This window comes from Tenrec ecaudatus, chromosome 10 (genome assembly GCF_050624435.1).
Source record: "Tenrec ecaudatus isolate mTenEca1 chromosome 10, mTenEca1.hap1, whole genome shotgun sequence".
In the NCBI taxonomy this organism is placed as follows: domain Eukaryota; kingdom Metazoa; phylum Chordata; class Mammalia; order Afrosoricida; family Tenrecidae; genus Tenrec; species Tenrec ecaudatus.
This window is the reverse complement of record NC_134539.1, coordinates 41878353-41894119: the sequence shown is the minus strand read 5'-3', so window position 1 is coordinate 41894119 and position 15767 is coordinate 41878353. Positions and strand designations below refer to the sequence as shown.

At 39.4% G+C, this 15767-nt stretch overlaps 1 protein-coding gene across 1 annotated transcript; it reads right to left on the bottom strand.

Moving 5' to 3' along the window:
• Positions 1–61: 61 nt before the first annotated feature.
• LOC142457912 (olfactory receptor 13C8) lies at positions 62–1024 on the bottom strand. The gene has a single exon (XM_075559001.1). It carries the CDS (start codon positions 1022–1024, stop codon positions 62–64), a length of 963 nt encoding a protein of 320 aa, XP_075415116.1.
• Positions 1025–15767: the final 14743 nt, after the last annotated feature.

Below are 15767 nucleotides of genomic sequence, written 5' to 3'. Positions count from 1 at the left end.
AACAGTAAATTCTGGGTCTCTAGCAGATTTGAATCTCAGGTCACAAAGAGGCAAGGAGTGCTTATACGCCATCAGAGAAGTGTTTTCTACCCAGCATGCTCTTCACAGCAGCCTTGACATCCTTGTTTCTCAGGCTATAGATGATGGGATTGAGCATAGGAGTCATCACTCCATAGAAGAGGGAGATGAGGGCGTCGATGATGTCTTGATGATCGGAACCCGCAGAATTTTTGGACTTGGGTTTTGCGTACATGAAGAAGATGGTTCCGTAGAATATAATCACCACTGTTAGATGAGCGGAACAGGTGGAGAAGGCCTTACGTTTCCCTTCGGTAGACGGAATCCTCAAAATGGTGGCAACAATGAAAACGTAAGACACAGAAATTACTAGCAAGGGGATTATGAGAACAATCACATTAGACCCAGCCATACTAATCACATTGATGGAAATATCAGCACAGGCCAGTTTCAGGATAGCCAGAATTTCACAGACAAAATGGCTAATAACATTATTAGTGCAGAATGGTAACTGCATTGCAAGAGATGTCTGTACAAGAGAATCAGTAAGTCCAGTGACCCAGGACCCAGTAGCCATAGGCACATAGGTGTTCTTGCTCATGATCACAGGATATCGAAGCGGGTAGCAGATTGCCACATAGCGATCAAGTGCCATCATGCCCAGGAGCACACACTCCGTGGCTCCCATAGCGAAGGAGAGAAACATTTGCACCACGCATCCTGAGAAGGAAATGGTTTTCCGTACTGTGAGGAAGCTGTCGAGGATTAGTGGGACAGAGGAGCTTGTGTAGCAAATGTCCAGGAAGGAAAGATTGCAGAGGAAGAAATACATGGGGGTGTGCAGGTGAGAATCATAGATGATTACTGAGATAAGGACTCCATTTCCCAGCAGGATCATCAGGTACATCCATAAAACTAGCACGAAGAACACAGTCTGGAGTTTGGGGTGGGCAGAAAGCCCCACCAGGACGAATTCTGTCAACATGGAATCATTGGTTCTTTCCATGTTACCCGTACGCTTTCTCACACAGGCACTGTGAGAAGGATGGAATAGCAATTTGTTAATACAATAGCCTAGGAGAACAAGGTCTTTTAGAGCATCATTTTCAGAATTTTTGAAGTTCTGTGTTGTGACGATTTTCTTGCTCTGTACTTAGACCACTTCAATAGGAATCCTCACCCTAAGTTTCTCAGGGTTCAGAGAAGCTCATTGCTTGCCATTCCCACTAGTTTCATAGCACTGCATCTGCCATCCATGTCCCATGACCTGCATCTTGCAGGCAAATGAGCTATGTAGGTAAGGGATTACCTATACTGTGCTTAAATTTGAATAAATATTACCTTAAATATAGCAAATATGATATTAAAATCCGAGTTCCTGATCCTCTTTAGATGAATTAACATAATTTAAAATTAGTCCACCCATTTCTACTGTATAGCTGGTTATATAGCTGGCCATTGAGTTGGAAGCATGTGTCCCCTAAGAACTCTTTCCTCTCTTGTCTGCTCGCTCCTGGGTGTGAATAAAACACCCAGATCCACTGCTATCAAGCCACTTCTGACACATAGTGACCCTGGTATTCGTGGAATTCCTTACTGGGCTGGAGAAGGGCAACACTTTATGGAAGCTCACAGCCTCGTTTGTCTTCCCTGGAGAGGTTGTAGAATTTGAACCAACCAGGGTTCCTTACTGAAGTTTAACCGTTGTTTAATTAGAAAGTATTTCTCCATTGTTTTTATTTTTATAATACCTGATATGGTTGTAAGTATATTTGAATTCTTGAGCCATGAATGCAAGGTGGGTTTTTCCAGACAGAGTTAGCATAGTCACTAGGATAGTCATAAAAATGTTTTATTTTGCTTTAAATTAAAACATAATTAAGAAGAACAAAAGAGAATATTCAGGTCTTAATTCATAGTATTGAAATATTTGTCCTTATGACAACTATTTGTAAGTTTAACTTTTATTTTTTTTCATTTTTGCTCTGTTTTTTTTCTAATTGCAAGCAGTGTCAACACGATACCGGGAGGGTGGAGGCAGGGTGGGGTAGAAAGGGGGAACCTATTATAAGGATCTACATCTAAGCCCCTCCCTGGGGAATGGACAACCAAAAAGTGGGTGAAGGGAGTAGATGTACCGTGTAAGATATGACAAAATAATAATAATTTATGAATTATCAAGGGTTCATGAGGTGTGTAGGGTGGGGAGGGAGGTGAAAATTGAGGAGCTGAAACCAAGAGCTCAAGTAGAAAGCAAATGCTTTGAGAATAATGATGGCAACATATGTTCAAATGTGCTCGACACAATGCATGTGTATGTATGGATTGTGGTGAGTTGTACGAGACACCAATAAAATTATTCTTTAAAAGTGCCAAGAAAGGCGATGTGCCTCGGGCCAAGTTCATACAGCAGCTGTGCGCGGATTTACTCTCCTCTTAACGCTCAGAGGTGTTCGGTGCTGGTATAAATAGTGGTTCCTTATTTGCCTTTAATCACATTAAGACAGCAACTTCACTGAGCAAAGGACCAGTTCTTGTGGTTTTCAATATGATGAGTCTATCCACATGCAGATGAATGTTTGCTTTCTAATTACCAGTCTGGCTCAAATTTTATTATATATGGAAGATTATAGTACTAATTATTTTATGCTAACCTCGTTCAACAGCCATCACTATGGACCAATGTAATAGGAATAATATCAAAAGTATGATAAAGAGCATAAAGGAGTATCTCATCATTGAAATGGTATGACATATTAATAATTGAAAAAATAGGATGATGATGTCATTTGTCCAAATTAACCTAACAATTAAATTCATTCCAAATTTTACCTTATTTTAGAAAAAGAAACTAACCCTTACAAAAATGTATATGAAATAAGTACACAGATTGCACAGTAAATATTTAATAAGGAAATGTTAAAATGTATCAAAGACAGAACAAAAATGAAGATAGAGTGATATTACAGAAGCCAAGAAGAAAGAATGATCTATCCCAAGAGTCAAAGTCAAATAGTTAAAGCTCTGGTAGGGTAATGGTGATGCATTGTGTGGTCACCCACAAGACAGGCAGTTCAAATCCTCTAGCTGTTCCCCAGGAGAAAGATGAGGCTTTCTACTCTTTTAAAGGTTTAAGTCTTAGAAACCTGTAGTGTCAGTTCTACCCTGTGCTATAGGGTCACTATGAGTCAGAGTGGACTCAGTGGAAGTTAAGCACTCCAAGATTTTGAATTGAATGTCTCCAAGTTACTTTGCATGAACTTGAACAAGGTTCACTCTCTTCCTGTTTTAGCACATAAGGTCAGAAATACATAGGTGAATCAATGCACCACCCGTGTGCTATGCGGTGAGGTTCTGTTGGTGGGAGGTCAATTTCCCTCATCAAGGTTCTCATCCACTTCGCATGCTTTATTGCGACTTCCAAATTCACTACTATCAGAGTTACTACAAAGACGAAGAGATCATTTAAGAGACGATTCAAACAACAATTCATTATGTCAATTGAATTGGGCTTTGAAGAGCTGAGGAGAAATGAGATGAGGTAATGTGTTGAGGCTAACGGGCATTAGTGGGGCAGGTAGCCCATCAAATTCTATAGGAGGGCAGGAGTCAGGGGAAAAAAGGAACAGAAAAGAGGGAGGGGATTCCCAAGTGGTCCATTTGGACATTGGTGCTAACTGAACAATTGGAGGGTTGACTATCCAGAGGTGCCTTGATTGAAAGTCCTTGTGATAAACTTTTAGGAAACCATTTAGAACCTTGTGGAGCAGTGTTATTCTGATCCATGCAAGTTCATTATGAATCAGAATAATCTCAAGAGAAACTATTTTTTCTTTCACTTTTTAAGTCAGAAAGAAAAAATAGCTTCTTGGTAAATTACATTATATGGAACATTAAGGAATTCTCATTTTTTTCTCCAAATAATCGAGTCTTGACCAGGGGCTAGCAGAGATAACACTGCAAAAGGACTGCAGAGAGGTGGCACCAGGAGCATGCACTTGCCTCCCCGGTCAGCCCAGCAATCGGGCTTTGGTTACCTGCAGCCATTGGTTTTCAGTTCAATCACTGTTCCTTCACTGGTTTGTAGAGAAACTTACTTGAATTTCATCTTGTTTTGGAATAAGATGTATTTCCCCTGATTCATTTTAGGTCAAACTTGAATCTTTAAGTCATATTTTCCATGGGAAAAAATGACATTCCTCCAATTTCTCCTAGGTTTTCAACTCAGCTTTCCAATAGTCCATGAAAACCAGAGCTTCACTTGAAAGTGAAGACCAAAGGTCTGTTGGGACCCCCACACCCAGGTCTAAGTGATCATTTAGTTATTACATTAACTGATGTTATTATAGTAACTGACCCATTCAGATGGAGGTTCTCTGTCTCTTGATGAGTTATGACAGAAACCATTAAGAAAGAAAGCTGTTCCTGTAACAAGCTTGATCATAACAGGGAATATAACCTTTAAACAAATCTACTCTCCATGCCTTTTTTTTTTTAGTGAGCTTTCCACCCTTGTCCCTCCCCAAACTCTTGCAGAAGTTCTATTTTATATTCTATGGAGAGTGCACATTTATTTTCCCTTCAAGTTCCCTCCAGAAGACCCAAGAACAAATCAAACCAAAATATTAACTGTGTCTCTCATAAAACTCTGTGATGTTATGCTATATTTCTAGCTTCTCTTATATCATATGTCCTCACCGATGTATTGGGGTCAGCAAGGTTGATGAGTGGGGTGTAAATTTACCTGTGATAGCATAGGCTGAATGTATGGTAGACAGTTGAAGCACAAATGATATTTGGTTCTTCTTGGGTGATGCTTGTCTTTAATTAAGAGTATTAGAACCAATGTTCCACTGTTAGACAATCTAAACCCATGTGCTAGGACAGTTCCTAGGTCAGCACACATTTCAGGGTCAAGTTTTCCTAATCTACAAATTTATAATAGTTTCTTCACAGATCTTACAAGAATATCCAATTAAAAATGGTTCATGATTTGAAAGCAATTTTCAAGCTAACTATAATATTTAAATACCTATCTATTTATTCAACATAGAGAAATAATAGTATATACTAGACAATATTGCTGAGGTTAGTGGTGAGGAGACAGCAGTAAATGAACAGAATTATCATAGCTTCGGTTTTTCTCAAGGCCAACGAGTAATCTTTCACACAAGTAATCCTGCATTAATTAAACAGCTACGATGCTTTCTTTTCATATCATTTTCAAGTTTTAGAGCTAAAATGGAATTGTCATAAACTATTGCTCTAATTTAAAAACAAAGCAATGTTGAGCAAAAGTAACTCTTTTGGGGGTATGCCTAATGAGATAGCCTGGTGGTACAGCGGTTAAGAACTCACCCTGTAGCCAAGAGGATGGCATTGCTGACCCAGTAGTTTCTCAACAGGAAGACGATATAGCAGGAGGCTTCCCTAAAGACATGTAGCCTCGGACACCTTGTGGGACGTTTCTACTCCACTTTCATGTCTTTGGGGTGCGCCTAATGGATTAGGGTAATAAGTGAGCATTGCCTCACTGTAAGCTCCCAATCTTTCAAAACCCTGTATTATGTCAGACAGTGAACTGTGTGCACTGCGGTTCGTATAGGTTTGGGTGTTAATCCGAGAGAGGATTAAAAATGTTGCTAGTCAGTCAACCAAAGCCAGACCTCAAGTGGAGTGACAGAAGATGAGGATCTGCCACCTACAGATTTCAACCACACGCCAACATTCCTGTCACTATGATAGCCTGAACGCTCTGCTCAGTGCCCCTGTTACTAATGAAAGCACTTGGCACCAGCAGGAACTCGTGGAATAGATATTCGGATTCCCTCCCTCACCTGGATGATACCTATCAGTCCACATTGATCTAGGTTGGTAGAAATCAAAACAAGACCTTGCTGAGGATACAGTGGCAGACTTTGGTGTGAACATCACACATTATAAAACAAAATTTCAGTCTACAGTGCAGGAAACTTTAGGGCACTGGATAAAATGTGATACTGACCACAAATGATCCTGGGTCAAAAGGTTTCAGAAAGGGTGAAAAAAGAAGTGGCTTATGTTCTCTCATCTCAACAGGGTTAGATACAGGAACCATATTTTTGTCTTAGTTTGTACTTAATTATTTTGAACTTCACTCTACAGATGGTACATATGATATGTGAGCTGTTTCAGCTTTCTTCCCCATAATTTTATAGTGATGGTCATACCGACTGCTGATGATAACCGAAAAAAATCTGCTGGAGTGACACACATTTGGAACAGAGGATTGATATTCTCAGTACATTACAGATCCAATAAACCCACTGCTGTGGAGTTGATTCCAACTCACAGCAACGTTATATAAATATTACAAAGAATTTATGAGAGTGTAAGCCTTCATGGGTGTAGGCTGCCTCATCTTTCTCATAGGTCCAAAAATAGTCTTCAAATTACATACCTACTGGAAAAACAGACAAACAAATAAAACAGGAACGAACACACCCACTTTGCACCGATGCTGGAAGTTAGAGTCCCAGAAGGAAAGCATCACATTTTCTCATTCTTTGTGAGAGAATGTGTGAAGCCAGTATTTTGAGAAGAGCACTATTACATTAGGAGGAATAAAGGTTCCTACCTTTGAAACTTGCAACTTGCTTTTTCTCTTATTTAAATAAGACCATTTAATACCTAAAAGCTTTGTTAAGAAAATGATCCAGACAATGACATGAAATATAGCATAGAACTGCAATTACACTAACTAATGAAAAGTGGACAGATGACAAAGTTAGATATTTCCAATTAAAATATACACAATTAATGCCTGACCCTTAAATTGAACAATAGGATTTTCAAAATCAGAAGATGGAATTTGTATAAATCTGGACTGAAAAATGGCTTCATATCTTTGATTTGTTTTCATTATCTTTCCTTGTGAACTGCTTAGTTTCACCTCAGGAAATGATCTCCATTGTACAATTGCATGGAAGACACTTGTCGGTAGACATAAATGAACACGACGCAAGATGGCATCATTATTCCCTTCTCTCTTCCACTTACCAGGAGACTGTTCCTCAAGTAAAACTGGTAGATGAGGCTCAAGAAATTATCCTGACTTTCTTGTTCAGAAAAAGAAAAAAGTAGGAAAGTAAATGTCCATAAAATCCCCTGTGTCTTCATCCACAGACCTGCTACATTTTGAATCCAGTGGCTGGAAACTCGAGACTCCCTGCAAAGAGCAAGGTATTTGCCTAGCAAAGCCGTTCAAATTGCGTGTGTATGTGTGTGAAGAATATGTAGGGAGAGAGGCAAACTGTCCGACAGTACAGCAATTAAAGTTAGACAGGTAAACACGGAGGATTAGAAACTTTCCAAAGCTCCAGGGAGAAGGTCCCACAGACTGATTATGTCAGGTAATTGGTGTTTCCTCGTTGCCCCGCAACCCAGGAAACACATAATGCCCTCGGTGGCGCCACCATGTGTGAAGATTTTATGGCTCAAACAGACGCAAGAGTCTTTAGTGAGTGTGGGTTTTTTTTTGACATTACTTGAAAAATGTTCCATTATCCTTGTCATAAATCACCCACTTTTGCATATACTATTCATCTACTGACTTGATTCCAATTTACAGGAGAAAACATGCTGTGATTTATGGGAAGTACAGTGTCACTCGGTCCCATGCAAGGGAGCAACATGTGGGTTCAAACTACCCACTTTCCGGGTGGTCAACTGCTAGTACTTTATTCACTGCATCACCAGGAGTCAGTGTTTCCCACACCCAATAGGGCTCATAGAACGCTCCAACTACTAGTTAGCATAACTGGTCCTTTGGACAGATGGAGAGTCTGAGACTCTGAAAGTGGTAGTATTTTAAAAGGGTTGGAGTAAGCAATTTTATTGTATTGTTAAATACCTATAAAATGATAAAATTGGTCATTCCTTCTTAATTCCCTTTTGCATTTCTTCTTTAATTGATTTCAAATGCAATGCTACATTCTTGGAATACTTGCCATTTAATACCAGAAAACTCTAGTGAGCATACTCTGAATGTTGGGCATTTTTGAAGCACTGTGCTGTTCGATTGTTCTTTCGCACCCTGGAGTGTGCAGCAGTACATTGACTGATGTACAGCATTGTGAACCAGTGCTCGGTCTTGCAGCGTCCTCACAACTATTGGATCTGAGCCCATTGGTGCAGCCGGTGTATCAACCCATCTCATTAGGGACTTCCTCTTCTTCCCTGAACCTGCCTTTTACAAGGGATAATGTCCTCCGCTAGGCACTGGTCCCGCCTGAGAACGTGCCTACTGTGCTTGAGATCAAGTCTAGCTATAGTGGCTTTCAGGGAACAAGCTGGTTGTCATTCTTTCAATACAGATTCCTTTCTCCTTCTGGCACTCCATGGACTTTTCAGTCTTCTTAGCCGACACCCTAATTCAAATGCATGCATTCTTCTCCAATCTTCAATATTTATTGTCCAGCTTTTGAAAGCATATGAGCTGATTGAAAATACCACTAAGATGCACCTTAGTTTAACTAAGGTACACTTTAGATCCCAACAGCGACATTTTTGTTCTGTGAAACTTTAGAGAGGTCTTTTGAAGCAGACTTTTCCATCTGTGTGCTTTCTATATCTTTAGTATATAAAATCTTTATTTAATTCTTTGAGATAAATGTGGTATTCATTTGAGATTCATTATGTTTTAGCCCGTGTGAGAAACAATACAAGTTGTTTCTTCTCCAAAATTGTATAATTTGTAAGTGTTAGGAACTGGGAAACAAATTCATACAGCCTGGCATTGAGCCTATATTGTAACCATTAAAGATTCTGAAACCAAAGAGCAGAGGGATTAGAAGGAGTAGTAAGTGGGAGGGATGATTGCCTGTCTATTAGCCAGTAGTTCCTCACCTGTGTTGGAGTTGGCTTACTATGGACCACAGCAGTGATGACCCAAATCCTTACCTATGTGTGTTTAACTTTCTGTCTCTCCTTGAAGCTCTTTTTCACGTCAACTGCACCATTTTACCTTCCAATCCATAGAGTTTAAGAGTTGTATCTTCATCAAATGCTCACTAACACTTGTCATTTTATGTACATGTTATATTTAATTCTTTTTAGCCCAGGGAGGTTGTGCATGACTTTCTTTGATTGAGCATGCTGAAAAAACAGTTTATATAAAGTTTGTTAAAATTCTGGCTTCCACGGGGATGATTTTTATTGACTTTCCCCCCATGTGTACATGGCATATTTTGTTTATTTGAATCTCTCATGTTTTTTTCAGACATTCTGAATACAAAGGGCCTTTTGAAGGGTTTCTGGATAATGGAATTAAAATACACATCAAGTACAAGAATGATTTGTTCTAATAATGTGGCATTGTATGGTACCCATCTTTCAGACATGATCACTGAAGACAAAATGTGGTGAAGAAAGCTGATGGTGCCTGGCTATCAAAAGATATAGAGTTTGGGGGTCTTAAAGGATTGCAGTTAAACAAGCAGCCATCTAGGAGGTAAGCAACCAAGTCCACATGGAAGAAGCACAGCAGCCTGTGTGATCAGGAACTGTCAATGGGAAAAGCTATCAGAAGTTCAAAGAACATGCAATCGAATTGATATGAAAAGGAGTGGATGTAGTGGAGACCCCAAATCCACCAGCAAGACAATTGGAATGTCCCTCAAAGAGGGCCACACAAAATGGAGGACAAATCCAGGGTGCAGATCAGCCTGCGTGATCACAAGGTGTTGAAGGGATCAGTTATCAGGCATCAAAGAACAAAAAATCATATCATTGTGTTCTCACCTCCCTGATACGATCGCTGAAGACAAATGAGCGCATTAGCAAATGTGGTGAAGAAAGCTGATGATGCCCTGTTATTGAAAGATATAGCACTGGGGTCTTAAAGGCTTGAAGGTATACAAGTGGCCATCTAGTTCAGAAGCAACAAAGAAGCACAGGAGCCTGTGTGATCATGAGGTTTCGAAGGGATCAGGTATCAGGGATCATCAGAACAAAATAATCATATCATTGTGAATGAGGTGGGAGTGCGTTGTGGAGACCCAAAGCCCATTTGTAGGCCACTGGACATCACGTTACAGAAGGGTCTCAGGGAAGAGATGAGTCAATCAGGGGGTAATGTAGCAATGATGAAATATACAATTTTCCTCTAGTTCCTAAATGCTTCCTCCCCCCAACCTCCACTATTATGATCCCAATTCTACTTTAAAATATGGCTAGACCAAAGGATGTACGCTGGTACAGACAGGAACTGGAAAAACAGGGAATCCAGGGTAGATGATCCCTTCAGGACCAGTGGTGTGAGTGGTGATACTGGGAGGGTGGAAGGAGGTTGGGTTGGAGGGGGTAATCAATTACAAGGATCTACATATAACCTCCTCCCTGCAGGATGGACACCAGAGAAGTGGGTGAAGGGAGACGTCGGAAAGGGCAAGTTATGAAAAAAATAATAATTTATAAATTATTAAAGGTTCATGAGGGAGAGAAAAGAAGGGAGGGAGGGGAAATATGAGGAGCTGATGCCAGGGGCTGAGGTGGAGAGCAAATGTTTTGAGAATGATGAGGGCAGTGAATGTACAATATGCTTTACACAATTGATGTATATATGAATTGTGATAAGAGTTGTATGAGCCCCTATTAAAAAGATTTTTAAAAAATCCAGTGTGAAGTACGGCACTGATGAACCACGTAACTGTCCTCTAGTTCTTTAAGATTTGCTCCCCTTGCTATTAAGTCTTTATGTCATATACCTCATTAATCAGGTTAGATTTGCATATGTTCATTTATATATTTAGGATTGATTGGTACATGGTACTGAAGACAGACTACCCCTCTGAGACAGTGGTAGGAGCAATGGTCCCTGAGCGTCTGGAGAGAGAGAGGAAGCGGGGAGAGGGTGTTAATAGAACTGGTGATTGTATAGCACACCTGATGGGACTGAGCAACAGAGCTGCAGGTTAACAGAAGGGATGTATTGGAATGATTGGAGATGCTAATAAAACATATATATATTTAAAAAGGTAATAGATTCTTTCTACAAACTTTTTGAAGTCCCTTCATATTGTCAAGTGGCAGATAGTATTTTGTACTTCCCCCTCCTCATAGGTTCTTGTTGCTGATTGTAGGAGCTGTGGTTTGATCGATGACATTGCTGAATTAATTTTCTAATTAGTTTTTTACTGTGTGAGTGCCAAGATATTAGATTGTTAAGCTCAAAAGTGAGCTATTGATTCACAAAGAGTTTCTCAAAAGGGTATTTTGAAATCTGTCTTGCAGTACAGTGCTGACTGTGATACGACAATTCTCACTCCCTACAAGGAAATCCAGTTAATACAACTATTATTCTACTACTTTATTGACAGAGAGGTCCTTAAATGCCTGAAAGGAAAAAAAGGACATGTGCCGATCATTGCTTCCATGTACTCTTCATGTATATAGGAACACAACTTCAACAAACATGCAACCAACCAGTTTAAAATTCTACCTTCTAGAACTCTTTTAGGTACGGTTCCTTGTTAATGACTTCATTCCTTGTTTTTCTCATTCACTAGCCTTTCACCTCCAGCTTTTGATTCACCTGTTATCAAGGGTGTTCAGCAGCAACAGCTAATACGTCGTTATTGTTGCTATGTGGCATCAGGTCAGTACCGACACATAGCACAACAGAAGGAAACATTGCCCGGTCCAGCGCCCTCTTCACAATTGTGCTTGGTCCCGAGTCCATTGTTGCAGCCACTGTGTCACACCATGTCATTGAGAGCTTGCCTCTTCTGCACCTTTTACCAAAGGTGGCGGCTTTCTTCAGGGAGTGCTCTCTAGGGAGCCTTCTCGGCATACTGGTTTGTACAAACTGGTTCGTCCTTTTCGCAGCCCATGCTATTTGCAACATTCTCCTCCAGCACGGCAAATAAAGGCTAACAGCTAATTTATTGGTTTTAAAATGTGTTGGACAGTTTAAAAGAAGCCATCTCACCACTAGGAGAATTTTGAGGAAATAAAGGCACGCCCTTTGAGGTGATCCTCCAGGAACCCCTAGAAAGTACAGAACTATTGCCCATAATTCTTGGAGAATGACATAGTCTCTACGTTGGGGATCAACTTGATGAGAGTGAAAGTTGGGTTAATTTTGGTATATTGTCCCTGGAGGATCTGGTGGTGGTGTGTGTTATATGTTAACTTACTAACGCCAACACCCACAGTGTGAACCCACCAGCTGTTTCACAGGGAAAGGTGAGGCTGTCTGCTAGTGAACAGACTTACAGTCTCTGAAAAGCAAAGAGAAAGTTCTATTCTGTCATTAAGGGTCGCTCCAAATTGGTGTGGACGCCCTGGCAGTGGGTTTGGTTTTTGATACGCTGTTCCTACTGCCCAGCGGCAAGCTACCAGTTTTGTGGGCTGCTGTCTTCTAGGCTGACTTGTTTAAATACCACTAAACTCTCTTACTGTGGTGTGGCTGTTTTGTAAGTTTTTGAGTGGATTTCAATAGGATTCTATTTTGGTAGCAAATTCATGGAAGGGTGGCCTTTAGAATTCCCTATTTTATCATTTTTGTGAAAGTCCACTTCATACTCTTTCGTTTGATTGTCTTTAATTAGTTGGGATGTCATGCATATATCATAGCATACCATATTTCAATCACTTAAGGCGAATTGTACAATTGTCACCACAGTCAGTGTGCAAACAATCTTTTTTCTACATGCAGTCCTTGTCATTGTTCCCCTTGCAACCACCCCCACCACTACCCCTGCACCCCCTCCCCAGACCCCTTGTTCTATTTGCTCTCCTTATGGGTTTATCAATCCTGGGTTTCTTATGCCAACACATGGGAAAGCATATAACACAGCTTCAAGAAGGTGACCTCCACTGACATAGAACCCCTGAGTACACTCTATTATGAATGAACCACAACCAAACAAAACAATAGACACAAACATTACAGTAAATTTTTGGAAACCAGATCAGTAGATCCCCCATATGATTTGGGCTGGGAATTTAAGTTTTCAGTAGTTCCATTGATTTAACTTGATCATATCATTCCTTAAGTCTTTCCCCTTACAAGATTTCAGTTTCATGGTAACTTGGGCACCTTTTCCCAACAATTCTGATAAGGTTTCTTCACCACTCTCAGGATATTTTATTCATAGCAATTCAAAGGACACCAGGTTAGCTGGTTTTACACCAAGTCAGGCAGTGGATTAGGACTATTATCCTTTCCTTGAACTCTTTAATTTGTTGTTTTTATTTGCCTCATTGCATGGCTTCTGAAGGGACCATAGATTCTTCTTTTGTGGTATCATCAAATATTTAACTTTCATTAAGACTGCAATAAAGTGAGTGAAGAAGTTACATTCGTGTTGGGGAAGGAGAAGGTAATTGAGCATCCTAGTCATCTCTACTCTTGGAGTTGCCCATGAAGACTTTAGTAGTTAGCCCGTTTTCTGTTCACTTTTCAGACTCTGAACATTTCACTGAGTTTGTCGAGTTTTTTCATTGTTTTTATTTACCTTTCATCTGAATATTCCTAATACATATCTCCCACTTTTTAACCCCATTTGTAAGGGTTGCACTAGGAGATGCATGACAGATTCTCTGGTATTATTCCCCACATGCATTCATCCCATCATCAAAGGAAATGTTATGGCTTGGGCCACCTTTATTACAGCATTGAATATTACCTGGATCAGAGTCATAATATTAGAAGATACTTTAACCACATTCTAAAGAATCTGCCTCACAATCTTTGCCCTACTTCCCTCTGTTTCATGATCTTGGTGCTGAGTTCTCTAGTGCCTTGGCTACTACAGATCAGGATCTACTATGCGCTTGGCTGGTGGCTCTTAGTGGTTGTGAGATTACTCTTCCTAGTCCTGAGATCGATCACTTATTTGGCCAGTAGAATGGAAAAACAAAACAAAAACCAATGTCCTCTATCAGTGTTTCACACACTCCAGTTACATGGTCCCAACCAATGATTTACTGGGAGTTATAAAAATAGGGATTGAAGAGCAATGCCAATTCATTCCATTCACCACAGTGCCTACGTGGGTGCATAAACATTGCTTCTCATATCTTAAGTAAACTTATTTTTCAGAGAAACCGAACATTTGACTATAAATCACAATGTTTTTTTGGATATTATAGTCAACATCTAGAACATTTTACTCCAATGATATTTCATCTACAATTGGGATTGATGGCCCAAGCTATCTGATAAGATTTTAATTTTTCCTTTGTGGCTTTATTAATGTGCTGTAGATTTATTCATTTAAATGCATATCTGTATTTTATTTTCTCTTCATAAAAGGGCTGGGATGACATCCTGAATGAACTTATCTTCTCAGAAAGAGTGAAGAAAAAATAAGCAAAAATATTAAACAATAATGAATTTAATTCAATGAAAAAAACCCACTTTATTTTTTCCATATCTGGATTATTTTCTTTAATTCTGTCATCCATCTCACAAAACACACACGATGCCAACTGCAGGAGGAAAGCTGAGTCAGTGAACCTGTAAGCATCTCAGTACTGGCAGGGTTCTCCACACGGCTGCTCCAGCACCCAAAGCTGGATCGGGGTAGGTCCATGTGGCTTCTCCTGGGGGATGTCTTGCAGGAAGTGAGCCTTGCCAGCTGAGCAGGGAACTGGCTAAGGAAGATGCACCCTGGTTCAACCATCAGAAAGCAAGAGACCTGAGAACTCGAAAGGTGAGGGCTCATGGAGCCATATATCCCTCTGCGCTTCAATTAACTCCATATGTGTTTATCAACCAGGTTGGCACAATTAACTAACTATCTCAGATGGCATCCTGAATGAACTTGTCTTTTCAGAAAGAGTGAAGATAAAAGAAACCAAAATATTAAGCGATAATGAATTTAATTTAATGAAAAAAACCCACTTTATTTTTTTTCATAATATCTGGATTATTTTCTTTAATTCTGTTATTTGCTTTGGTAATTAATTATCAGTTGAATCATTAAAGACATTGAATTAACTTTGTTTTGGCAAATGTATTTTTAATCTAAAGTCTTTTGCATTTAATAATATTTGGTGAACACTTATCCTGTATTTGTGAAAGTTAAATGGGCAGGGTAGTTTTATTTAATTATTTTGAGCTTTAATTTGTTCCTACTACCACTCTTTAGTGAATCTGTGGGACATTGTCCCTAATGTGTCAAGCAGCGTCTCCATTCCCAAATCTTTTACTTTAACTTTAAATTGCTTTGGGAATTAGGGAACAATTAAAAGAACTTTTGCATAACAAATATTTATGCATCCTCATCTATGAAATTTGGCATCATTTACTGGATGTTATTTCAGATTGAAAACAAAGAAAAATTAGCTGACTCTTCTAAGAGGTGAAAAAAAAATTTAATGTGCAGGTAAGTCTTGTATACATAAAATTTCACAATTTCAATCTATAATTAATTAAATATGAAATCACAATATGAACTACCTGTGGCAATTCAGCTACTAATTTATTATTACCAAAACATCTCTAAGGCTTATTACTTATTGCCTTTAGTGTTACTTTCTATAGACTTGCTATCCATTCATAAAGCAGTTCCCATATGCTCTCTGCTGTCTTAATTTTCCTTCCTGATAGTTCTGTCAGAAAAGTAGGCAGGCATTCTATCACTAGATTGTCTAAGAGAACCTGAGGCTATGCTTAGAAGATAACCTTAAAACTACAACTTTGATTCCAAATTCCGAGCTTTTTTTTTGCACTATACTAAACCCACTTCATTTATGTTCAA